Below are 27,500 nucleotides of genomic sequence, written 5' to 3' on the forward strand. Positions count from 1 at the left end.
ATTTTAAATTGCGAAAAACCTGCACCAGCCTATCAGAAAATCTTTTACTTCCTTGCATATGCCATTCCTGGCTACAGACTTGTGCAAGCATGTGGCCACTCCTAAAATATGAACTTACCCAAGTCGGTTTTGGGTCTGCCCTGTAAGTGAAGATGACACCACTGACAAAAGGTATCTAAGAGTGGATTTTTGTACATTAGGAATGGATTCACAGGCTCAAAATGACCAGCCAATCACTGGACAAGATTAAAAAAGAAGAAAAAAAAAAGTGTATAAAAATGTCAACAATATACGACTTATGATGAGCACCCATCTCAGCAAATCAAGATGGGATGAAGCATCCAAATCTCCCCTTTCTTAGGGTACAATTAGCTACCCTCGACAGATCTAAGAAAGTGAAAGATCAGATAAGAACAATGTACTGATAGTCATATAAATTACGTACAAGCAAGAAGTAATCAGGTAGGCACAATTGGTCAGCTACTCATTACTGCCCTTCTAAAAGACACTTGAGACTATGAAGCCCCTCAGCTGATATGCTCCTCCTTACTCTAGCTCTATGCACTACTACGTGGGGAGGGGGTTCTGAGTGAAAGGATACCATCACGATTGTCAGATTGTCGATGGACCCACGCTTTTTTGCCTCGTCGACCAATTCCTTGCAGCATGTCTTTACATCGTTGTGTTCTTGGAGTCTCCTACGGGCAAAGTCCACAGCATTTTGGCTTGTGAATACATCCCATATCCCATCACTGCCGATTATCAGGAACTCGTCCTCTTTTGATAATGTAATCATCTTGAGTTCTGGTTCGGCACTCAATGGCCCGCCAAACTCACCGACAGACTTCATCCCTTCGATGTGCCAGTCACCTAGAGCTCGAGTCACACCAAGCTGCCCATTCAAGTAGCCATCGTCAATGAATCCACCGAGTGATTCGATGCGATTCCGCTCCCTGTTACAGCTGGGTCTGTGATCCTTTGACATCTCTATAGCTACCCCAAGTCGAGACAGCACTGCTCTGCAGTCGCCAGCATTTGCTACTAATAGAGATCTGTAATTACCGTAGTTCCCAAGAGGAAGAAGGATGTGCAGCAATCAAAAGAGGGAACATAAAATCAATAATCAGTAGTGAAAAGGGAAAGAGAAGTAATGTGATATTGCTCAATAAAAGGAGAGTTCTTTTCTTTCTTCTTTTTTTTTTTTTACTTTCGCCAAGCAGTGGTACAGGGCCTTTAACTAATAAAGCTGCTCGTCTGGTGGACCCAATCATGGATAATCCATGCCCCAATGTCTACCTTATTAGATGATCCTAGCTTGGCAACTCGCAAATGGACATGCCAAGGGGGAAATCATTGGTTAGGTATGATCATCCAATAGGGTGTATTTGGGGTATACCGTATACCTCCCATAACCTGCTGTAAGAATGGTTTTGATCAGAAAAGGTGGGCCCCACATGTAGATGTAGCTTAGCTAAGAAATTGCTCGGTTGATCATCGTATATACCCCCTAAGAAAAAAGATATAGCTAATTCATTGCAACTATTGTGGAAAACCCACCTTCCGAATATCATCGCAGTCAGTACTGTTGTGCCGGAACACAGATCAGACTGAAGAGAGCACGTCTTTGTATCCGTCAGCATAAATGACCTTGTGACCACTTTCTCGAGTTCAAGAGGGAAAGCAGAATCTTCCACTATGACCCTTGGCAAATTCTCACGGACAAAATGTGCAGCACCCTTTCCTCCATGCCCATCAAATACCTGTACTCAGAATTCAGGCAGAGATTTAGACGTCTTAGTCTACACAGGCTCAGCCACATGCCTGAAACAATTGAGGACACCTTCAGTTTATTAGCAATAGCAATAACTGGTGTACACACACCTATCAATATATCTGACTCAAATCTGATAAAGAATGTTGCACTCGAAGAGCAATTTGATTTGCAAATAAGTGTGACTGGGATTCATGCGGTGTAATCGTGGGCCCCCACAAAAGTTGCTTCCAAATGATTAAGGGAAGATGAGCTCTTTTCATGTTTTGTTAATGATGCATAAGCCTTTCAGAATCTGTTCTGCCCAATTCCTACACAATTCCTACATACGTGCACGCAGAACCATTCTACTTTTATTCCTATTACATATCAGAACAAAAATCATGAACCAGAAACTCTAATTCCTCTTTTGGGTTGTTTTCTTTGCGATAGAACACATCAACAAGGGTGTATCAAGAGCTTCTTATACATACAACAAGCATTGGGAAAGACTCCAAATGATTATATGACCATATGAATAATGACAACAATAGTATGTCAGATTCTTCATCTTTGGTAAAGACTGCCATATGAAAACTCCAAACTAATGAAGAATATTTTTCTGTTCTTCTACCACCAGCTAATTGATGTTTATTGTTCTAGCCATTCCAAGGTCCTACTTCTTTTGGATTTTTATTTTTTTAAATATTTATTTTGACTACTTGCACAAATAATTTCCATAGTTTTTTTAAAGAAATATAATTTCCCTATTTTTAGGCCTAATGTTCCTAGAAATTACTTTATGGCAATGAAGCTAGTGACGGAAGTCCCCATGCAATTCATAGTATTTTGCGTATACCCAGTTTCATATTCTTGTGGCACATCAATGACTTTTTGGGGTGGATTATAGTGGTGGGGCCCAGTGTAGTAGGTTGCCCAGTGCGTAGAGTTTTGTCTTCTTCACAAACAACAGTGTTAGGATCAATCCAATGGCTCATTTTTTACCTCTCCATCAAATACAACACGAAGAAGCATTGACAAGTGTTAGTGTTACCAAAAAAATAATCAATTTATCTTTTTCGGAGTTGATGATGTCACTAACAAACCATTTTTAACTTTTCACTAGTGTTATGTCACTAGTCCAACCCATCATCTTCTGATGTTCAAGGTGAGCATCACTAGTACAGCCTACCACGGCCTGTTAATTCATTGTTCGGAGTATTGGTATCATTACAAAGTATCGCTAACTAGGGATACAGAAATATATATCAACATTGTCGATATTATCGTAGATACCAGGTAAAATATCGTTGTCCAGGGAAACATTGGAAAGACATTGGGAAGAAGGTAGAATCTTTCAGTGTAGATGTTAAAGAACATGTTTACAGGCTTAGGACCCAAAATATTACAAAAAACAACCAGGCAGAGAAGTTTTCCATTGTATAAGGGCCCAAATTATGTGTTGTTGGACAAAAAATATTTAATTAATAAAATATGATTTTAATGAACTTTTTTCTTTGTCACATGCACCCACTCACACCATATTGGCACTCAATCCCTGGTCTCAGTGTTGAAACATGAGTCTGCCTACTAAGCCATGAAGTTGGACCCGATTTTAATGAACCAATTTTAAGAAACAATGCAACAATTCAGCACATATAATGCATTACTTTAAAACATCCCTAGGAAAGATACCCTCAAAAATTTTGAAAAAAGTATTTTTTTTTTTTTCAATATCTGGAATTTCCTAGGCATTAACGCTGGTATTGTTGATAATATCGATAATATTGCATGATAGTAACGACATGGTGGATTTTTTTTTCAAAGGGATGTTGCCAATATCTCGCGGTATTGTTGGTACATGAGATACCATCGGCAATATTATCGATATTATTGATGATATCTTGCAAATTTTATTTTTATTACTAACCTACCAACACTGATAATATCACCGACATTATTGATAATATCGGTGATACCAGGAACATTGCCTATTATTATTTTACTTTCTTATAAAACAATGGTGCCACCATAAACTCCTTTGTTATTGACTGTAAACCCCATTCCAATTAGGGTTGGCAAATGGTAATTATTCAGGTTCATGTTGAGTCAGCCCAAACCTGATCCTTGACTAAATGGGTCCAAAAACTAGCCCTGAGCCCAACCTGTGAATTAGGATCAGATGACCAAGCCTAATCAATGAGATTCCTATGCCTAGGCCCATACTGACCTGACTTGACCCACTTATAAGGACCTTCAACCGAAGCCTGGCCTGCTCACCCAAATGGGAACCCAATGAACTCAAGTCCCTCCCTCCCTCTCTCTCTCTCTCTCATCTAGAGGTGGGCATCACTAGTACAACCTGCTGTTGCTTTACCCTCTTATACAACATTGGCACCACCATAAGCAAACGACAATGAAACATCTGTAAGATACCATATGACCTTGTCAACAACAAATTTGGGGCTAAAGAAAACTATTCACTTGGGTGTTGAGCCTACTAGCTTCAGACTTAAAATCGTGTGAAATCCCATGTTTTTTATTTTAAAATTTTTTTAAGAGCTTAAAATTTGGTGTGATTTTGGACATTTCATGACATGTATGTTATGTACTCTGTTTAAGAGAACAAAGTGTTGGAGTTCAAGAGAACAAAGTGTTGGATGAACTCCATTAAGTGTATATTGTCTGCCAAGATCGAGATTAAAGGATTAAGAAATTCTATAATGGTGAATATGAGCAATTATGAGCTCAATATTAAACTCTCATAAACATCATCTCTATCAAAGTTAAATTCCCAAGCAAGAACTACTTGTTGGAAGCTCTATACATAGTGTAATAAAACATGAGGACCAAGTTGCCTTCTTTGAGTGGGAATCACTTGGTAGAACCTTCTCCCATCTGGTTTTTCTTTTCTATTTCTATATTTTATATGGAAGTAGTATATTGAAAGCAATGTGTTCCTACAATAGGAGACAGTGATGGTCCATCTAAACCCAAAATACTAGGTGAACCCACTCGATATCCTCCAAGGCCTATTACCAAGAAGTTTGCCATCAATTTTGATTCCCTATTTCCATAACTACAGACAAGGAACACATCTGCTAAAGTAGTTTGCAGAAGTTGACCCAAAGAATTCATGTCACGAGATCTGGTTGATTTCCTGGCTTGTTTGGATTGGTGGAAACCAAATCATGGATATGGAAAACCAAGAATCACATCTGATGAAAGGGAAATTGTGGAAAGGAATCCACGTTAATTTGTTCATTTTAGCACACATGATATCTTTTTTCTAGAAAATAACTTCTCATTTTAAAGAAAAATCATGCAAATGAAAATCAATATCCACACCTAATTGTGTTCTCGGAAACAGGGAAAAATGTCACTTCTATGGAAATCAATTTCATTTCCCCAAATTTTCATTGTTTTACACCAATCCAAGCGCTCATATCAATAGTGTTAAAGGATTCACTCTTGAATTGGAGATTCCGAGTGTACATGCAATTGGCTAATTAAATTTTTGGTAGAAGGCAAAGCAGTCAGCAAAGAAGTTCCAGAAAGAAAGAAGAAAAAAAGAGGAAAGGGAGATGAAATGCAACAACAAATTCATCGTGTTCAATCAGTGCTTCCGAAACCAGAGCTACCCCAGGATGAACCATCAAAATTTAGATCAAACTTTTCTCCATCAAAATTTAGATAGAACTTTTCTCAAATCCGAGGTTAAGCTGATATGACTTCTGCATGATAAACCTTCACATCTTTATTCATGCTCTGCACATGGTCACATCCAACGTGCTTGCTCTTTTGGCATTCTTCCACTTAGAATAGCCCCAGAAAATGAGAGATGGACATGGGACGGAGAATCTATGGATTTGCAACATCATTCCTATAATATTCTTCCCAAAAATATCAGATTTCTAAAGATCCGTTCTCAGGGAAATCGACATCCAATTTGATTCTTGCATGAAATGTGCAATATACCCTTTCCTCCATGCCATCAAGTACCTCTACTGGTAATTCAAGTAGAACTTTAGACATTTTAGTCTAGGTCAATTGTATGAATAAGGAAAATTATGACGCCTTCAGGTTGTTGCTAACAACAACAATAGAGGCTACTTTTTTATTGGTGGAATCCTCTGGAAAACCTTGGAAATGAAATCAATTTCCATAGATGTGATGCTTTCGCCTGTTTGTGAAAACAAATTTATCTACGGAAATCGATTTCCATTTCCATGGTTTTCCTCGAAAGATGGAGATTTCCATTTTCTCAAAAGGAAATGTTAAATATAGATTTCCACTGTAATGTAGAGACAACTCTTGCTTTTTCACTGTTCACCTTTAAAATTTTCCATGTAAATCACATGTTCTAAAACAAACATGTTAATGTGGATTCTTTTCCACACATTTTCCCTTCCTCTAATGAGACGTTTGGTTTTCCATATCAATGCTTTGGTTTCCACCAATCCAAACAGGCATGTGACACAAAACTATCAACAAATGTGGAGCTACATGAAGTCTAAGACGATAACCATAATAGGATTGCCTAAAACTAAGATGAAGTTCTTATGGAAGACAAGAGAAAGAATGTTGCAATCAGAGGCAGCATTCGATTTCTGAATATGCATAAGACTTGTAAGACATTTCAAGGGTTACTAGAAATAATGGAAGGTTGTTTTCGTTTTGATGTAAAACTAAACATAGATATGGAAAACGAAATGGAATTGTAGGAAATGGACAACTAAGGATTCCAACAATAATTCTGCAGCCGGTTTCTGAGAATGTTTTTTTCATGGTAAACCTTGGAAAAGGAAAACAAAATGAGAAGGCATGTTCAGCTCACTTTCTTCCTATGCTATGGAAATCAACTAGACAACATTTTTTGGGTGACATCGATTTCTCAAAACATCTTTGAGAAGGAAAATTATTTCTACGCCTTTATTTTGTAACAGGGAAAATGTGGATTTCTTGGAATTGGATGTCATTTCCAAAATATTACACCTAAACAACTACTGCCTAAGATTACATTCACAAACTAGAAATCTTAGGTCAACTAGGTTGTGCTATTATTGAGGACAAACCTAGAATGAAGATCCTGACGTTAACATTTATGACAAGTTTCATTCAAAAGATCAAGGGAAAATAAGCTATTTTCATTTATTTTTCACATGATTGATAACTCTTAAACAAGGCATACTGATTTAAATTTTTTTTTTTAAGAAAAAAAAAAAAAAAGAAAGAAAGAAAAGAAAAGAAAAGAAAAGAAAAACCAATAAGGTATCGTCAGTGTTCAAAGTATCGGTATCGCTACAAGTTTCTTTGGCTGGGGATACAGAAACAATATTGATATCAACGATAATATCGCCAATAACTGGAAATGCAGAGAAACATTGGGGAAACATGCGGAAAATGGTGGAATTTCAAGAGATGCTAAAATACACATATTTGCATATTTAGGAATTTTAAAAAATTGCAAAAAAGGATGCATGCATAATAAGTTTCCTTTTAATGGGGACCTAAAAGCATGTGTTATCGTAAGAAATCAATCCAACCATCCCATCTATCTCATCTATCCATCCAATCAAACATTCATCGATATTTCAGAATATCAACAACACAAAATTTTGCCAATTAAATCGTCGACAACTGGAAAGGAAACGAAAGATTTTGGTCTCAATCAATGTTGTCGAATCGCATATGCGATCGCATATTTAAAAATAAAAAATAAAATAAAATAAAATTTGTAATATATATATATGTGTGTGTGTGTGTGTGTGTGTGTGTGTGTGTGTGTGTATCTATAAAAGGGAAAAATTCAAAAAATTGTAAAAAAATATACGAAAATGAGGAGAACTTTTCTAAGTTAATAGATAACTAATTTTACATATTTAAAATACATTTGAAAGAGATAAAATCAATTAAACAATGAATTAAACATCAAGTCATCCACATTTAACAATATAGTTAACAAGAAGTAACAACAAAATCAACAAGCTATTTATTTATTATGGTAGAAAATCAACAAGCTATCTTCATTGAAACTTAAAAGTGCTTGAATCTGGATCTTCCAACTTCCAAGAGAGAGGGAATGCAAGAGAGAGAGAGAGAGAGAGAGAGAGAGAGAGATTAAGATCACTTGGAAGTAGGAAATACGAGAGAGAGGGAGATTAAGACCACTTGCAATTAAGAAATGTAAGAGAAAAATAGAGTAAGAGAGTTTTGGAGTGAGAATATTGCAAATTGAGGAGATTTGGAAGCCTTTTTATAGACAATATTATTTTTTTTTTTTTGCAAAAAAATAAAAATAAAAATAAAAATTCAATGTGCCATGGCCAATATGCGATCGCATATGCAGTATGTGATCGCATACATCGCATATTTTCGCATGTGCAACTTATGCGATCGCATATGCCATGATCGCATATGCGACCTGTATATGGATATGTGCATATGCGATCACACATGACAACTCTCAATATCAACCATGTTGTGATAACAATTTCACAATATTATCGATATTATTGTCAACAAATTGAACACTGCATACAACCATACTCCCATAAAAAAATAAAATGGAAATTCTTTAAATAAATAAAATTTTGGCTATATTAATACATTGGGAATATTATCGAAACATCGCCAATACACTAGCAATACAAGTGACACCTGGAATTTACATAGTACAAAATATTGGCGATACATTGGCGATATCGATACATTGGCAGTACAAACGACACCTGAAATTTACATAGCTGAAAATATTGGCGATACATCGCCGATACTTGGAATTTTTTATACTACTAGTGTTATTGGTATCACTACCAGTGTCATAGGTATCCCCGAGCTGGAGACACGGATAATATCAAGGATATTTCGATAATAGCGGGGATACTTCGAACAATGGGTATCATTTTATCTTTACATTCTTTGGCTCCACTTCCTTTCATAATATGTGGTACTGAGATTCAAATGATTCTCTTTTCAATTCAACTTGGTAATATAGTAAAAATCCTAAATTGCAAACTCTAAGTCCTCTCTTTGTGGTTGGTTTCTTTCTTGAATTGAACTAGAGCATCAACAAGGAGGTATGGAGAGATTCAAATACAAATTGTGATTGTTAAGCAAACCTCACATTTTTATTTTTATTTTAAATTTTTTGTTTTGCCTAAAAAAAAAGCCCCACATGTAGTAGATGACAACAAATTGTGGCTAATGTCATCACCATGGGTCAAGATTGAAGGGACCTCTCATATGCTTCCACCATACAAAGAAAAATGCACACAACCCCAGCAAGCCACACTAAACATATCAAGGCCCATTGATAGGATAGAAGATGGCACCCCACATGACTACTTTCAAGTTAGAGATGATTACCACTTAAATGGTGGAAGTATTCTGTCTAAACCAGTTGATGTCAACAGTAAATAGAATAATCACAAGGTGCCATATGTTCTCGCGGACAACAGTTTATCGGCTAACATGTGTATTTATAATGTGTTGTGCAAAATAAACTATTCACTCATGTGTCTTTATCATATGTAGAATTGTGGACAAAGTTGTAGTCGTATGAAGTATAAATAGAGTTCAGAAGTTCAGAAATTCATCTTATGGAAGTTGTACCCCGGTCAAGTTCGTAATGTTGACTGAGGAAAGCATAAGCTATATGTTAATAATACCTCTAGAGGGGTATCCTTGCTATTAATGGTTGCAGTTGAATAATCTGTGCATAGCACAGCAGATGTATCATTGCATTTCCTCTCCAATCACTTTCAGTTTAGGCTTCTTTGCCAAAAGCCTCACCTTATTCAGTTGCCTAGCTATTTGGAGCTAACTCCTTAGCACTATTGATGCTAGTCATAGAAAACCAATAAGATCTTGTGATAAACCAGTACTTATCTGCGCCTGAGAGTTTCTTTAGTAGATGGAATTCCTAGTCAGTGGATCAAGTTATATCAAGAGGTAAACTAGATGACAGACTCCTTGGCTTTGATGTAGACCTTGAGTGGATTTACCCAGAAACACTGTTTCAAGTATTTTAGCTTCGAAGGGGCATGATATTCTCCTTTCGTAAATTAAAAAATGTAGTTTGCTCTTTATATGCATGCTTCCAACTTCCCCATCAAAAGGAGAAGAAGAAGAAGCAACAATAATGCACGAGCATTTCACACCAGGCTCGAGTGGGGTGGCCTGTGGGATGCAGGGGCACACTTGGGGTGGGCAGCCTGTGTGAGGTGGGTGGCTCGTGTGAGGCGGGCTCCACCCTTGTGAGGCGAAACCCATGTGATGTGGGGCCCATGGTCGGCAAGGGACTTACCCATGGAATGCAGGGCCTGGGCTATGAGATAAAGGGATTGATTCGCCATGCTCTATCAATTCGAACTTTTAAAGCAAGTTGTTAGTTGTCCTGCATCAAAGTGGTATCAGAGCGGGAGGTCTCATATTTGAGACTCCTCACTAGGGGTGATTAATGCAGAAGCACACTCAGGGTGGGCGGCTTGTGTGAGGCGGGTGGCTCGTGTGAGGCGCAATCCATGTGATGTGGGGCCCACAAAGGGGATTCGGTTGAGAACCTAACCCATGGGACGTGGGACCTAGGCTATGAGATAAAAGGATTGCTTTGCCATGCTTTATCGGTTCAAGCTTTTAGAGCAAGTGGTAAGTTGCCCTGCATCAAGCAACTCTCAGCAAGAGGTTCACACTGACAAAAGGGAACTTCCTCCGTTTCCCTTATGCCTAAGCATGGATGCTTCCACCAAGTGATTCCTACTCAAGAATTTCAAATGATGTAGATATGCAATTTAAGTGGTTGATGTTAACCTCATAATCAATCAAGTTAGGTTCACCATTCCATTATGAATCTTTTGACATATCGTCCTCTAAACTCAATTGGTAGACCTTGGATATATTGATAGTATCATCAGAGATCGTGTTTCATAGACATAACACATAAAATATGCACAATATTAAAAAAGAATAAGAAAAAAAAAAAAAAGGAAAAGAAGAAGAAGAAAGAATCCAACTTTTTAGGTCTCACAAGATTTTGGCAAGAATACAAAAGAGATTGCTACAAACGATCAGGGTTCTTCCCCAGCGTCTCAATACCTCTCCACGTAGATGTTCCAAAACTTCAAGATGTACATCTAATTCTTACGATCTCAAATTTTTGTTGCATGCATGTAGATATTTGGTACCCATTGGTTGATGGATTTCATGTCCAAGTCCCCTTATCTAACAATTGAGAATCCCATTGACATCAAAATTACCATTAACAAAATGTTTGGGACTGAATATAACCAATATCTGACTCTCGTGAACACTGAGTTTTGATTCACCAAACCTTGATGGAATGCCATTACAAGAATGTCAACAGTCTTTCCTGCTATGGGCATGGGAGTGTATATAATACTACCACACCCCACATATGCAATGTTCCAAACCTCTAGGCAAGAAAATACTTAGTGAACCATTCTGTGATTAATTTCTCATCCACATCCCTAGGGTTGGTTCTTACAAAACCAAGATTTAAACAATTCGCCAAGACCTTGACTAAATGTCCTCGTCAGACTATACAAATAGTCTTTGCCTTCAAGGTCATTTAGTTGCCAAAGGGTACACAAAAGGAACAAGAGATATTTTCAAGGCACCATTTGCATTAGTTCCTAAGACAACAATGAACAAAATTATCTCATCATTTCTACCATGAAAAAAAAAAAAGAGTCACTATTTTGTTTGATGTGAAGAACACCTATTATATCAAGACCCAAAAGAAGTTATATGAGTCCAAATGATAAAGAAATAACAGCAATGTTAGAATGGCTTGTCGACTGAGAAACTCAACTAATGATCAGAGAAAGAACACCTATTATATCAAGACCCATAAGAAGTTATATGAATCCAAATGATAAAGAAACAACAGCAATGTTAGAATGGTTTGTCGACTGAGAAACTCAACTAATGGTCAGAGCAAGATCCATTGGCTTGGTTGGCCCATTTCTATTTCTCAATGAAAGAAAGGGATCACAAAAGGTTACAGGTATGATGCTTTATTAAAAAAAATAAAAATAAATAAAATTTCACTCAGATAGTATAGAAGTGGACACATTATCCCTGAAAGCAATGGATAAGTGTCTCCAACATACAAGGAACCCTCCTTAGCCAAGCAATCGGCTGAAGAGTTGGTCCATGTAGGACAAGGTTAAAGGAAAAGGTATACAAAGACGAGCCTTTTGATCTCATTAACCATAAATTTCAATTTCCAAGGGGCGGCTTCGATGCAAAACCCATGCAACAGCACGCTAGGAACCTCCTTTCATGATGACCACAGAAAACTTTGCAGTATCTTTGATAAGCTTCACCTGGTCTTGATTGCTTCCAGTTCCACTTGGTAAGAGTAGCCAGCCTGAACTGGACCAGAGAAGACCAACTTGACTGAGCTGTGGTTTTCCCTGAACAGTCCCACACACACCCTAGACTGCATTGGATTTCCCATTGAACTACTGCCCACATTCAACTTCCACCATCCACCAAAGATGAGACCCGTGTAACCGACTTAAATGTTGGTTTGTAGCCTTCATTAGTGACATCATACCAACTTCTTAGCAAGTCCTTTAAGTCCTTATTTGATTCGGTCCCAGTCAATAAGAAACAATTTGATTTTGATTTTCTCAGTTACCTTATTTGTCAAGGAAGGCATGTCTTTGAATGTTCTTTGTTCCTTTCCTTCCATATATCCCACAGGATGATGTGAAGGAGCATTCTCCAGAATATTTGGTTTGCCAATTTAAACAAGCAAACTCCCCAGCTTGTGAAGAGTTCTTTAACACTTTGGCATCACCCAGGTTATACCAAAGAGATTGAAGGAAGTGTGGAAAATGGATAGGTTTGTCCCACAATGGAGGAATACTGATTGACAAACTCCTCATCATTCCTGCACAAGATTCACATGTTCGAGAGAGAACAATTACCCCGATAGAAGGTGGTGCTACTGTTTTCAAGAGAACCAATTGGGGGATAGTGATGCTCTTCGCATTACCATGTTATAATGCAATTTCAAGGCTACTTTATACTTGAACATAGCATTAGGGGAAGCAAGAGTTGATTCAGATGTGGAAGAGGGGAAGCATCAATTTCAAAATGTTAGCAAGTGTGAATTCCTTGGGAGAGCAAGATCACATGTTCAAACCAGTTGTGGAAGTGGCAACTTTGGTAGAAGGTTCCTGCAACCAAGGTGCACACAATTCTTATGTAAGGGAGCCTTTTTTTTGTCATCCATATGATTAGGGGTTCATTCTATCTGACCGAAATATGCAAATAGAAGACCTTTCTATTCCTTTGCTTTCCCTAAGCCTTGACTGCTAGGACTCGCAATCCCTTTGTCTTGATTGCTAGGCCTTGCCTTTTCACCTCAGACTTCATTCACTCCAAGGAACTTGCAACTAATTGATTACAACTTCTGATAATGAGTTTTCTACATGAATTTTCTCATAGATATTTTTTACTCCCTTTCCGGTATTTTTTGGAACCATCATAACATATAGGACAAAATAACCATGAACCACATTCATATATTTGCATTCATATAAATTTATATGATTCAATGGTTTAGAAAAGTATATGCGGTGCATATGACTTGTAAGATTTGCATATGACCAACATACCATTTCAACAATGCAAAAGAACTAAACAAAGAAATTTAGTTTGTTCAAAAAATCTTAACAAAGTATGGTTATTGGATTTCAAGCATCAATAACGACATTAGTCTTCCTGAAATAATTTACTGGGATCCTGAGAAACTAAATTCTGTAACCTGGAAGTGGCGTTGGATTCACACACTATATATCCTCAATAACAGTAAATTATCACTATATTTCATTTATTTCCCTTCCTCTACAGAAACATGATATGCATGTGGGGTAGAATAAAGACGTTTCTTACTTGTAAGAGGCTTCACCCCAGATAAAAGAAAATACAAGTCTACAATGAAAGATGCTGCAGTAATCAACTGATCAAGTCAACTTACTCCATAGAATGAAACAGCTTCATCATCCAGGAAGTTATAACCAAATTTCTTAGCTAGGTTGGCAATGCAGACATGAGTGTCTTCCATAGATGTACGGCTCCCAATATCAGACCACTCCCCCGAGCGAATGATAGGAGAAAAGTTTGAAGGCTGGTTTTGCTTGCTGTCCATGACAGCTGTGTTCTCACAAATGCTTTCTAGCTGTGAAACACACAAGAAGTAGAGATTAGAATGAATGCTTAAAAAATGAAAAGAAGAAAATAACAAAATTTCCAACTCGAAACAAGAATTAACCGAACTAAAAACCAATTTAAAAATCAAATGCTAACCCGTTTAACATAATTCATAATAGTAGCCAAGATAGCAACTCTAATATAGTAATTGGTTATGTAATCCAAACAGTTTTTGATGATGTATTTTTAGATACAAATGAAAGACAACAGAATTATCTTGTTCATCAACATAAAACAACATACCAAACATCTCCCTGAAAAAAAAAAAAGAGAAAAAAAAAAATTCATTACACAGATAATGAAAAAACTTCAGTCATATCTTAATATTATCCAATCATTGTGATACTAAGGCTGTGGTCTGTACAGGGAGGATCCCAGAACATGATTAGCCAAGGATCTCGTATAGAACACTTGGAATTATAGTCACTGATACAGAGAAGAAAAGAAAGTTACGAGGTACAGTTTCCAATTGTAGAAAACTCAGATTGAATCCTCTACATGCTGGATTGGACAGATTTATTTATTTCTATTGCCGTTAGAGACCAGTGAACTAGGAACTCACCAACTTGGTTATGGTGGTTCTATCTTGGACACCTGGATGTAAATAGTTTCAATGCATTTAAAAAGAGACAAGTTTAGACTTGAAGAATCTTCGGTGGTTCAGTGAAAATTGAAGTATTTCAATGTGCGAAAACGTATGCAGTTCTTTCCTCACCAGTCTGTAAATAGAATGCCTGTGCAATCACAAACATGCGCCAATGTGCCAATCTGCTTTATGTCGCGGCGTCCAGTCAACATTCTCAAGAGGCTGGAAAGGTTACAAAGAGAATTTCCTTTGGCAGGGCAATAGAGAGAAGCACGGACTGTATCTGGTAAAGTTGGAAGAAATCGGAAAGCCTCAATCCCAAGAAGGAGCATGTATTAAAAAGCTTGTCATTATGAAACCTGCTATATTGGCTAATTGGTCACGGAAGTTTGTGAATGACAGACACTAATGGAAATCAAATAGAGCTTGTAAATATGCAATGAGGGAGGGTGGATGGTTCACCAACTTCCATTTATAGAGTGGGTTGCTAAGGGAATTTTCTTCAAACTTGGGGGCAGTTTTCATCTTGGGTTCTGGAAGGATTTATGTGTGGTGACAGTTTGCTATGCTGAAAGAACCCATAATGTCACAGTCAGTACTTCAATCAGGGGGCATCGTGGTCTGGGATCACCGGAGATGATGGAAAACTTCAAAGATGAAGAAATTGTCAAATTTATCTGATTGCATGAATAGGTTCAAAGCCTTAGTGTGTCCATTTCCACCATAGATAGTGAAGTTATCTGTTAATCTTTCTATAAAACTCTTAAGATCAGGGACAAGAGGGAGCACAGATGACCAGACAATAAGAATCCGGTCATACCATGGCTTGACTAGAGTCCTGGCATTTAGTTGGTTGGTGGTAAGGATAAAATCTTTACCACAGACTACTTGAAGAGAAGGAATATAATAATCACCAATGGATGCATTAAGTGTTTGAAAAGCAACAAAACGATAGATCATCTGCTTAGTCATTGCTCCCACATGACGGATTTGAAAAGCCATGCATTGGCATTTGTCAGGATGGAGTTGGTTATGCCAGAATCATTAACTGTGTTCTTCCATGCTTTGGAATTTTCAAGCAGGAAAAAGTGGAATTCTGTGGAGATATGCACTTCCACTGGATTTGTGGTCAATCTGGAGGGAACAAAAGAACAAAACCTTTAACCTATCAGTCAGAATCCTCAGGAGTAGCTATGATGGTTGAGTGGCTTTGGGTCTTAATTTGTTTGTGGGTTGCTGTCTTGAGGAGTTGTTCAGATCAGGAGGTAGCTTCTAGTGTTTAGTTGGGGAGGATGCTTCCTCATCATCCTTCCCTCTAAAATTGTAGTGCTTCTTCTTCTTTTTTTTCATAAAATTTTCTCTATTGGTAAGGGGAAAAAAACAGAAATATACAATAATATCAAATAAAGAATAGCTCATAGACAAAGAATATCCATACATAAAAACATTTATCTATTACTATCATGTCAGTATTAATTTTCAAAACTTAACATTGTTTATTTATGTTTTATCAGTTGTTTTATTAGCTGTTAGAGTATTCAGTCATCTGTATACGTGCAGTGCGGTGTATTTGAGTGTCAGAGTACACATGTTATTCAACTGTCCTATGGTGCACCATATCCTTGGAGATAATTGTGAATCTTCAAGTTTGATTTGCATTTATTTTGAGCTTATCTTTTATAACAAGTAGTCTATAAATAAGAGAGAGAGAGAGAGAGAGTATTCTCCTCTTCTCCTCTCTTTTCTTCCTCCACACAGTCTTCCACAATGTAGTCTCTTGAGTTTAACATGGTATCAAAGCCATGATACCTTTTTCTTTCCAATCTCAATTGTTTTTCCTTGCCTTCCTTTTGGTGTGATCGGACCGTTGGATCGTCACGGCCCACCTTCATTACGCCACCTTCACGACGCTATCATCAGGGCCCATCGGGCATCTTAAATTTGCATTTAGTTTATGAACATTTGATTTATTTAAGTTTTGAGACGGTTTGCGCACAATTTTTGTGCGAATTTCTTTTTTTGAAACTTTTTTTTTAGTAGGGATATTTTGGTAATTTCATGTAATTACGAATTTATAAGGGTTGCCCTAAACCTAAAGCAGGCTATGTTATGTTTATGAAAGAAAAAGAGGGCTTTTTGCTTTTGAAGATTTCGCCTTCGACTTCCAGTGATTGGAAGAGGGCGTGAGGCCCGAGGAAGTGATTTCTCATCCTTTACTTTTTCTCCTTCTTTCTTTTCTTAAGATACTCTTTTCTTTAACCTTATTCTCTTCCTTGTCTCCTAAAATCTTTAGATCTAGAAGCTGATCTTGTTTCTTTTTATCTAAATCATTAGATCTTAAAATATTTTCATCCCCACATTAACCTAATTTGACATTCTTCAAAACCCATCACCCAAAGCCTAAATTTGAAGAACCCCCAATTTTTTTTCTGAATTTTTCAGATTTCCCAATCCAGAAAATTCACTTGGATCGTAAGATGGACCTATTGTAAGACGAAAGTTATATCTTTCGCTGGATCCAACTAAATTCAAATTTTAAGATTCAATACTTCGTGTATGTGATGGATAGTCATAATCAATGCTGTATTAACCTTATTTCTTTCTTGTGTTAATGATGTATAAGGCTGATATTTTATTTGTTTTTTAAAGATTGCATGAATCTGCCCATTTCAAATATCATGCTCATTTAAGGTTGGATTAGGACGTCCTACATCAATTTTTGGTATCAAAGCTCCTTGCATTGGGTCGTCTTAGATCAAGTTATCAAGAGTCTATTTTTTTTTTTTAGTTTTTTTTTTTTTTTCTAGGGTTTCATGCATAGCATATAGAGTCTAGATCTGAAATTTTCAGATTTGCATTAAAAAAATAAAAAAATAAAAATAATAATAGATCTGAATTTTTCCACATTTGCATCATTTAGGATCAACGATGTCCATAATCTCATGTCAAAACAATCTCCTGGAGTCCTGTTTTAGGAAACCTAAGTTGAGTCTTATTGTGTATGCCCACTCGGACTGGTAAAGGATTTGGTCTACACCCAATTTTCAACATGGAACAGTTGACTGAGATGATGAACACGATCAACCAACGTTTGGCCGCCAATGAGGCGCAATCTAGGAACACGAATACCCGTATGGATCAGATAGAAGCGTCCCTAAGAGAAATCTCCGACATTGGAGGGGACGAATAGTCTCACGTAGGGGGGAGTAGTTGAGGAACAGGTAGGAAATTGTGGTAGAGGTCGTGGAGCACGTGGCCGAGAGGTAGGATATGGAGGGGCGTGATATCCGCAGCCCGCTGTCGAGTATCAAGACCGTTATGATGTCGATGAGAGGGTCTTAAAGAGTGTTAAAGTAGATGCTCCTAGTTTTGATGGGCGTCTTGACCCAAAAGCATTCCTTGATTCGTTAGCGGACATGGACTATTATTTCGAATGGTATGAGATGTCTGAGAACCGACAGGTGCGGTTTGCGAAAATGAAACTTGTGGGTCAAGTTAAATTATTTTGGACAAATACGGAGCGTAGGATCGAGTGATCAGGAGGTGTCGCAGTCGCACATTGGGTAGAGATGAAGGAGCTATTAAAAGAAAAATATCCTCCCCTTTCTTACCGTCAAAAGCTCCTAGATCAATGGCAAGCATTACGTTAAGGATCTATGTCGGTTGCAGATTACATCGCAAATTTTAAGGAGTATATGATGCCGTGTGATATTCAGAAGGATCTCTTAGTGACGTTGGTGTGTTTCAAGGTGGGTCTTCGCATGTATCTGCAGCGTGAGCTTATAACCCATGCAGTGAGTGACTTAGATCAGGCTTACCAAGTTGTACAGGAGTTAGAGCTTTACCTAAAGTCTCCTGTCACGAGGCACTTTGAGTCCCGAGACTCTATTGTTAGATCTGGTTTTCAAGGAACCAAACCCACCGCCTAAGCCTAAGGATGATAAGGGTAAAGGTGTCCTTGGTGCCAATCCTGGTAGTGGTAGTCACTTGAGATGTTATGAATGTGGAGGTACGGGTCATTTCGCATACCAATGCACGGCAAATACTTGCAGTAAAGCCTTAGTCATAGACAATGCGGATGACATGGGTAATTATGAAGTTGAGGAATATCACCCAGAGATAGGTGCTAGTGATTATGAAGAAGAAGAACCAGAGACTGCGCCACTGGTTGTAGTTAGATGTGCTTTAGCATAGGCCAAGGAGAGTGATGATTGGCGCCGAAACAAAATTTTATACACGTTTATCAAGAGCGGTGAAAAAAATTGCATAGTCATCGTGGATAGTGGTAGCTGCACCAACGTGGTCTCAGCTAACACAGTCACTCGTTTGGGTTTGAAGCACATCCCACACCCTCAACCCTACAAGGTTTCTTGGGTTGACACGTCTTCAATGCCTGTATCCCAACAATGTTTAGCCCCCATTCAAATCGGTTCATATAAAGACATGTTGTGGTGTGATGTTCTACCTATGGATGTAGGTCACATCATTCTAGGGAGGCCATAATTATACGATAGGGATGTCACGATTTTTGGTCGCTCAAATGTGTATACATTCATGCATGAGGGCAAGAAAATCAAAATTAATCTGTTGCCACCCAAGAGCCACACGGACAAGGCTAGGGATGTGAAAACGAGTGAGTCAAGGAAAGATGTGAGGAAATCTATTCCGAAATCTCTACATATCATAAATGCAAAAGAGTTTGAGAAAGAGACAAGATGATTCGACGGTGTACGCCCTAATGGCAAGGGAAGTTACACCCGAGGTTCATGTAGAGTTACCCTCGATGTGACTTCGGTTCTTGAGGAGTACCATGATGTATTCCCTGAGGATTTACCGGATGAGCGTCCACCTATGTGGGACATCCAGCATGCCATTGATCTCGTCCCGAGGTCTACTTTACCAAACCTTCCTCATTACAGGATGAACCCTGCAGAGCATGTAGAGTTGCATACGCAGGTAAATGATCTCCTGCGAAAGGGTTTCATCCATGAGAGCAGGAGTTCGTGTGTCGTACCAGCGCTATTAATGCCTAAGAAAGATGGTACGTGGCGGATGTGTGTGGATAGTAGGGCCATTAATAAGATCACGATCAAGTATCGGTTTCCGATACCGAGGCTTGATGATATGTTAGACATGATGGCCAGATCCACAATTTTTTCCAAGATAGACCTCAAGAGCGGGTATCACCAGATACGCATATGCCCAGGGGATGAGTGGAAGACAGCCTTCGAGATGAAGGATGGATTGTACGAGTGGCTGATCATGCCCTTTGGCTTGACTAATGCGCCCAGTACTTTTATGCGTGTGATGACCCAGGTTTTGAGACCCTTTATGGAGAAGTTTTTAGTGGTTTATTTTGACGACATACTCATATATAGTACCATTAAAGAACTGCATCTCGACCACTTAAAGGCAGGTCTGTAGTGTCTTGAAGGCGGAGAGGTTATGTGAGAACCTTAAGAAATGGTCGTTCTTGTCTGTAGGGTTGTCTTCTTTGGGTTTATAGTGTCATCTGTAGAGATATGAGCAGATCCAGAAAAAGTCAAGGCCATAGTTAACTGGCCTGAACCACGGAACATACATGATGTGAGAAGCTTTCATGGCTTAGCTACATTTTATCGTCGGTTCATTCAAGGATTTAGTACTATTATGGCTCCCATTACTGATTGCATTAAAAAGAGGGAGTTCATATGGTCTAAGGCTGCAGCTAAGGCATTCAAAGATATTAAGGGCAAGACGATAGAAGCTCTCGTCATGCATTTTCCAGATTTTTCTAAAGTCTTTGAAGTAGCGTGTGATGTTTCAAGCGTAAGTATATGAAGAGTACTAAGCCAAGAGGGTCATCCAGTTGCCTCTTTCAATGAGAAACTAAATGAGGCAAAACAAAAGTATTCCACCTATGACAAAGAAATTTATGTGGTAGTGCAGTCGCTACGTCATTAGCGTCATTATCTTCTACCGTAAGAATTTGTCTTGTTTTCTGATCACGAGGCTTTGGGGATTTAAATTCCCAAAAGAAGCTTAACCCAAGGCATGCCAAGTGGGCAGCGTTTCTTCAGGAATATTTATTTGTCCTGAAACATAAAGCTGGAATCGAGAACAAACCAGCCGATGCCCTTAATAGGAGAGTGGCATTGCTCAACTCCTTGAGTGTAGAAGTTGTCGGGTTTGAGCAATTGAAAGACGAGTATCCCATGCGTCTAGATTTTGAGGGAACATACGTGTCACTCATAGCTGCCCAACATAGTTCGGGTGAGTTCGTGCTAAAGATGGTTTCCTTTTCAAAGGAGACCGACTTTGTATTCCCCGCACTGGCCTCCAGGATTTCCTTGTTTGGGAGCTTCAAGCTGGAGGTATTGCTGGCCATTTTGGTCGAGATATGACCATCGCCCTAGTGGAGGATCGATTTTATTGACCAAGTCTCAAGCGAAACGTAGCCAAAATTTTAGGGTAATGTCAAACATGTCAACTGGTAAAACAGAAAAAGCAAAATACTGAATTGTACACGCCATTGCCAGTGCCGGTGCCACATGCACCGTGGCAAGACATTAGTATGGATTTCACGCTTGGACTTCCCAAGAAAATTAAAAAGCACGATTCCATTTTTGTGATCGTGGACCGTTTCTAAAAAAATGACCCACTTTCTCCCTTGTTCTAAAACCTCAAATGATAGACGAGATTTTCTTTGAGGGGGTGGTTCAATTACATGGTTTTCCTAAGACCATAGTGTCTGACAGAGATGTCCAGTTTAGTAGTTATTTTTGGAAGACATTATGGCATATGATGGGTACGAGACTCCAGTTCTCGTTTGCCTACCATCCTCAAACTGATGGCTAAACTGAGGTTGTGAATCGAAGTCTCGGAAATCTACTACGATGTTTGGTGGGTGAACACATTAAAACTTGGGACTTAGTTCTGCCAGTCGCCAAGTTTGCATATAACAGTTCAGTTAATAGGTCTACGGGTATGAGTCCATTCGAGATTGTTAATGGTTACAAACCTAGACTACCCATAGATTTGTTACCTATGTCAGTCACACAGAGGACCTCAGAGTCAGCCAATGCATTTTCCCATCACATTCATGAGTTGCATGCAGAAATTAGGAGGTGGATAAATACTAGTAATGAACAATACAAAATTTCAGCTGACTTACATCGTAGAATTCAAGAATTTAATGAGGGTGATTATGTAATGATTAGGATAAGGCCCGAACGGTTCCCACAAGATACCGTTAAGAAGTTACAAGCACGCAATGTTGGACCATTTAAGATTATGAAAAAGATTAGGTCTAATGTGTATGTGATAGATCTTCCACCTCGCATGGGGATTAGTTCAACATTCAATGTGGAGAATCTAATGCCTTGTTCAAGCCATCCCATAGACCCTAATTTTGTTTCAAACCATTGGCCAATTTCTGAATTTTCTTCTCAACCCACACCACCTATGCCTACAATAGCTGAGAAAAGAGAAGAAATTGAAGGAATTGTGGATGAGCAAATTGTTTCCACTTGGGAATGTGGATTTCAGAGGTACTTAGTGAAGTGAAGAACAACCCATCATCCGACTGTACATGGGTGACGGAAGCGGAGTTATAGAGACTAGATCCAGATTTGTTAGAAAAGTAGAAGAGTTTTATCTCATCGGAGTCGAGATCTTCTCAGCCGAGGAGAGTTGATGCGGACATCAAGCCATTCAAAGTATATCAACGCAAGAAGCGTGCGTTACCCATGTCAATGTGTTTAGATGATAGGTACGAGTCGGGTCTCTAAAAGTTAAAGACCTTACACATGTGTTCGTGACATGTGTAAGTTGCTTAAATGAGATATTTAGACCATTGGATTGCGAGAATGGTGTGATCAGACCGTTGGATCGTCACGGCCCACCTTCATTACACTACCTTCACGACGCTATCATAGGGGCCCATCAGGCATCTTAAATTTGCATTTAGTTTATGCACATTTGATTTATTTAAGTTTTGAGACAGTTTGCGCACAATTTTTCTACGAATTTCTTTTTTTTGAAACTCTTTTTTTAGTTGGGGTATTTTGGTAATTTCATGTAATTAAGAATTTATAAGGTTGCCCTAAACCTAAAGCAGGCTACATTATGTTTATGAAAGAAAAATAGAGCTTTTTGCTTCTAACGATTTCGTCTTCGACTTCCAGTTATTGGAAGAGGGCGTGAGGCCCGGGGAAGTGATTTCTCATCCTTTACTTCTTTCTCCTTCTTTCTTTTCTCAAGGTACTCTTTTCTTTTACCCCATTCTCTTCCTTTTCTCCTAAAATCTTTATATCTAAAAGCCAATCTTGTTTCTTTTTATCTATAAATCATTAGATCTTAAAAGATTTTCATCCCCACATTAACCTAATTTGACATTCTTCAAAACCCGTCACCCAAAGCCTAAATTTGAAGAACCACCAATTCTTTTCATGAATTTTCCAGATTTCCCAATCCAGAAAAATCCTATTTTCTGGATTAGAAAATTCACTTGGATCGTTAGACGGACCTATTGCAAGACGAAAGTTCTATCTTTCGCCGGATCCAACTAAATTCAAATTTTAAGATTCAATACTTCGTGTTTGTGATGGATAGCCATAATCAATGTTGTATTAACTTTATTTCTTTCTTGTGTTTATGATGTATAAGGCTGATATTTTATTTGTTTTTTAAAGTTTGCATGAATTTGCCTCTTTCAAATATCATGCTCATTTAAGGTTGGATTAGGCCATCCTACATCACCTTTCTTCCAACCCTGTCATGAAGTTTTAAAGGGCTCTCCCTCACTTGCAAATATAATGGCCTCTTTAGATCCACCTGGAAATACAAGGGAAGCATTGTGTGTCAGCAACTACAGGAAGTGCTGCTGGATCGTCATATAGCCATCGAGAGTGCTGTTGATACACTCTAAGCCCATTGGAAGTGTTGTTAGATAACACAACAACCATGGGAAGAGTGGTAAGTCCTTTGACTATCACCAAAAATGCCCGTGAATCATATCCCAATCACCAGAAGTGCCTATGATTCAAATCCCAGCCACCATAATCATCAGAAGTACAATCAGCTTCTCCCACAATCTTCGGAATCATCGGAAAGCATGGCATGCATGATATAGATGCTCCAGCTTGTGGGGGAGTGTTAGAGCTCATAGTCTTCTGTGTACGTGCATTGTAGTGTACTTGAGCATAGGTATTCGGTTATCCTATGGTGCACCATATCTTTGTAGATAGTTGTGTATCTTTTACATTTGATTTGTTTTTATTTGGAGCTTATCTTTTGTAACTAGCTTATAAATAAGAGCTAGTAGAGGGAGAGAGATCATCATCATCACCATCATCATCTAAGCTTCATCCCAATTGGTAGAGGGAGAGAGATATAAAGAAAACGTTCTCCTCCTCTCTTTTCTTCCTCTCCACAGTCTTCCACAATGTAGTGCCTTGAGTTTAACATTACCAAAACAACCTTTAATAATAACAGAGATTTCCACCTTGCCATCTCCTTAATGAAAAATTTCACCATTGCATATGATTTTACTTGGCTATTTCTAGCATGTGGTGTTGTTGGAAGTCATTCCTAGCATTCTTGTTATGATTTAATTCGGTCTTGAACAGACCAGAAGTAATTAGGAGAAATGTATCGCTAGATACTGGAAAACTTGGAAGATTAAAAGATGGTAATAGAAACTCAATGGCACTTAACTGACTTTACCAATAAAAACTACTTGAGTTCATACAACCAAATAAGAAATCTGGCATAATGATGTTGATTGATGAAATGATGCACCATCTAAATTAGTCAATGAACCTTAGGCCTATTCAGTCTAAAAATAAAAACAGAGGGGAAGAAATCAAGTTCCTAGTATAGCATCTGCACTGTGAACAGTTGACTAGTATTATTTGTCTTTGAAAAGGAGCAACGTGATTCATGAATAGACAATTGTACCACAGTAGAGTGGACTTACAAATTCAAAGGAACTACTAAGAAAACGGAACAAAGTAAAAGAAAAAGATTAAAGATCATTTGGAAAATGAAATAATCATTACCAGGCCATGAATCACAATTTCGATATTCATGTCATCGTCCTTCCATGTTAAAAGATTAGAGGAAAAAAAAAAACCAATCTCAAAGAAAATAGAAGAAAAACAAGAAAAGAAATGTCAAAAAAAAAAAAAAAGAGGCCTAAGTCAAAACGCAACCAAAATCAACAAGTGCAGAACAAAACTGAAAATTTCAAGAATGGAAATAGAAAGAAGGTAACGGCAAAAAGCAAAGCTAATCACTATATGTATAAACAAGTAATTTGACCAAATGCGAATTCTTAACTACTACACAAGATATAGTAAAGAGTCATAAGGAAAATAGTTGCCAATGTTCAAAGCCAAAGCAGCCAAATCATTATCATATCACAAATAGTAATAGGGGTTGAATTGTATTGTAAATCATAAGATTTTTCTGATTTTGTCAAAAGCGGAAAATTTTCTGAAAAAAAAAATGTAAATAAATCAGGATAAAAAACTCATCAACCGATTTTCCATCAATATGCACCAAGAGAAGTAATAGACATCACGTTATTGGCAGTTGAAAACTCGCATAAGGTAACATACCATGATAGTGTTAAAGGATTCTTGTCTTATTTTTTGTCTTTCAAGAAATTTACCTTAAAATCATATGAGAAACCTTTAATACTTATGTTCTTGAGTGTAGAATCACATTGGAAAAAGTGGCATTCGATTGTCGACCGACAAAAAAGATCATTTGATTCCTTTATTTTGGGTTTTTTAATAGCAAAATCCCCAAATGTCCTCTCTCAAAAGGGGAAAAAAGAAGAAGAACAAGATGATTTTAATAAGGGATGGCTTTTCAAATGTTTTAAAAACAGAAAGGTAAAATAAAAAAGAAGAAAAAATGTATAGAAAATGAAAAAAATAAAATAAAATTGATTTTATATGATCACAGTACGATTTATATGATTCGTACAAATCTTTCAGATTTACAATTTTGGGCTGTGATTCATATCAGTATGTATATGATGTATTTCAAATTGTATATTCTGACAACAGTGGTCATTGTAAAGAAAGAACAATCAAAGGGCTACAAAAAGGGGCAAGCTGCACCAAGAATCAACTACATGGGAGCCAAAAAAAAAAGAAAAAGAAAAGTAAAGAAAAGAAAAGAAAGGAAAGAAATAGAGACAAAAAGGCTACCAAAAGCCGCAACTAGAATCAAACTATATACCCAAAAGGTTAAATACCAAAAACCAACAGGTGAAAAAAAAAATTTAAATTAAATTCTGGAAACCGTTATCAGGTTAGATATTTTCTAGTTCCATTAGCTACTTTACATACAGCTCGCGTGCCAACCTGCGGGTATGTGGACATCTAAGTGGTAAATAAGGTGGCCTCCACCATGAAGATCACCATTAAAAATAATAATAAATAAATAATTAGGCTGCTCCACTCATCATGTGAACCACAGTAGGAAGAGAATGAATGGTCTTAAAAAGAAAAACTTGTCAACAATTCACATTCCAAGTACACATGTGGCCCACCTAATGAGCATACTGTTTGAAGGTGTACTACATATAAAGGTGGGAGTGGGGCCAGCAAACCTCTATTAACCACCGCTAGGATGTACAGAATTCAATTTCACCTGAATTCAACCTCCAAATCATCTTTTATTGAGACAAAATAGCAAAAATCCCATCTCAGGATAATTAATGACAATGTAAAAGTAATAGTAATAAATCAGAGAAAAACATGAAACAGTAGCCACTACTAGATTCAAGAAACATCAATTCAACTGAATATCAATCTTAATTTCATCTATTAATCATGTTAAACTAAAAACCAAAAAAAAAAACACATTAAAGAAAATAAATCCAAGAAAGCAGATACCTGAAAGAAAAGAAAAGAATAAAAAGACAACAATAACCCAAAAGCCAAAAAGAAGAGAAAAACAAAAAACCCATCTGAAGCTGTAATTCTCAGCGGCCAGACGCAAACAACTGGAATTCTATCCAAAATCAATCTTCATTTCATCTAATGCTCATCTCAACAGAAAAAATAAAAGATTTCCCGAAAGACCCAAAAGAAAAATACCATTGAGAAGCTACAATGATCATAACCCAACACAGACGAAAAAAATCCAATTCAATCAAAATAAAATACCAAAAAGACCCATCTCACTAAAAAAGAAAAATCTTTCCAAGAAAGAGAGAGTGGGAATGGCATTCTTACAGGACACAGATTGCCAGACGGACAATCGTTCAGGCCATTCGCCAAATCCTTCTCCCAGTCTTCGATCTGGGGGTTCATGAATTCTGAATGGAAAGGCTCACATCGACTCAATTTCTCCATTCCATCATCCATCCCCTGTTCTCCGTCCTGCACACACATGGCCTCTCTCTCTCTCTCTGCTCTAGTCAGATTTTTCTGAGAATTTTACAGAAGGAAAGAAGGAAAAGAAGAAGAAGAGGCAGCTGAAGAAGATACTGGGAATATCTGGAAAATCTTGGAAATGGGAGATTTGAAAGAGGAGAGAGAGAGAGAGAGAGAGAGAGAGAGAGAGAGAGATTTTTCTAAGAAAGCGTGGCTGGAATCAGTTGTTGGCGTTACAGGAAAAAAAAAATCTTTTTCTTTTTAAAATGCCGGTAACACGAGGACGCAAGTCCAGCTTCATCCAAAATGACGAAATTGGCCTTCCTTTTTTTATTTTGATTTTATTTTCTAATTTTCATACTGACTACCGTGTGCGTTTAGTACCGTTTACTAAGTGACTCCACTGGCCTGACCTGGGCTAACTGATCGCCACGTGAGACACGCGTGCATCAGATCCACCCTGTCCATCAGGTGATTAGTCAAATTTTCACTGTTGATCTTAAAATGCAATCAAATAAAAATATTAGGTGGGTTATATCATAAG

General features: G+C 37.8%; 1 protein-coding gene across 1 annotated transcript; it reads right to left on the reverse strand.

The window, feature by feature from the left end:
* Positions 1-271: 271 nt before the first annotated feature.
* Positions 272-27,202, reverse strand: LOC131216886 (probable protein phosphatase 2C 27). Its single transcript, XM_058211485.1, has 4 exons — positions 26,816-27,202; positions 13,764-13,964; positions 1,558-1,760; positions 272-1,052 (listed from the first exon to the last, which is right to left on the reverse strand). Exons 1-4 carry the CDS (start codon positions 26,972-26,974, stop codon positions 488-490), a joined length of 1,128 nt encoding a protein of 375 aa, XP_058067468.1. The 5' UTR covers positions 26,975-27,202; the 3' UTR covers positions 272-487.
* Between the last annotated feature and the right edge of the window lie 298 nt (positions 27,203-27,500).

This window comes from Magnolia sinica, chromosome 10 (genome assembly GCF_029962835.1).
Source record: "Magnolia sinica isolate HGM2019 chromosome 10, MsV1, whole genome shotgun sequence".
NCBI lineage: Eukaryota > Viridiplantae > Streptophyta > Magnoliopsida > Magnoliales > Magnoliaceae > Magnolia > Magnolia sinica.

Bases quoted from the DNA above. Each gene is read 5' to 3' on its own strand.
- LOC131216886 (XM_058211485.1), bottom strand. From the start codon at position 26,974: ATGTGTGTGCAGGACGGAGAACAGGGGATGGATGATGGAATGGAGAAA. The intron at 1,761-13,763 runs GTAAGTTGACTT...TTCTGAGTACAG, and splicing joins AAGCTGTTTCATTCTATGGA to GTATTTGATGGGCATGGAGG. The intron at 1,053-1,557 runs GTGGGTTTTCCA...CGGTAATTACAG, and splicing joins ACTGCGATGATATTCGGAAG to ATCTCTATTAGTAGCAAATG.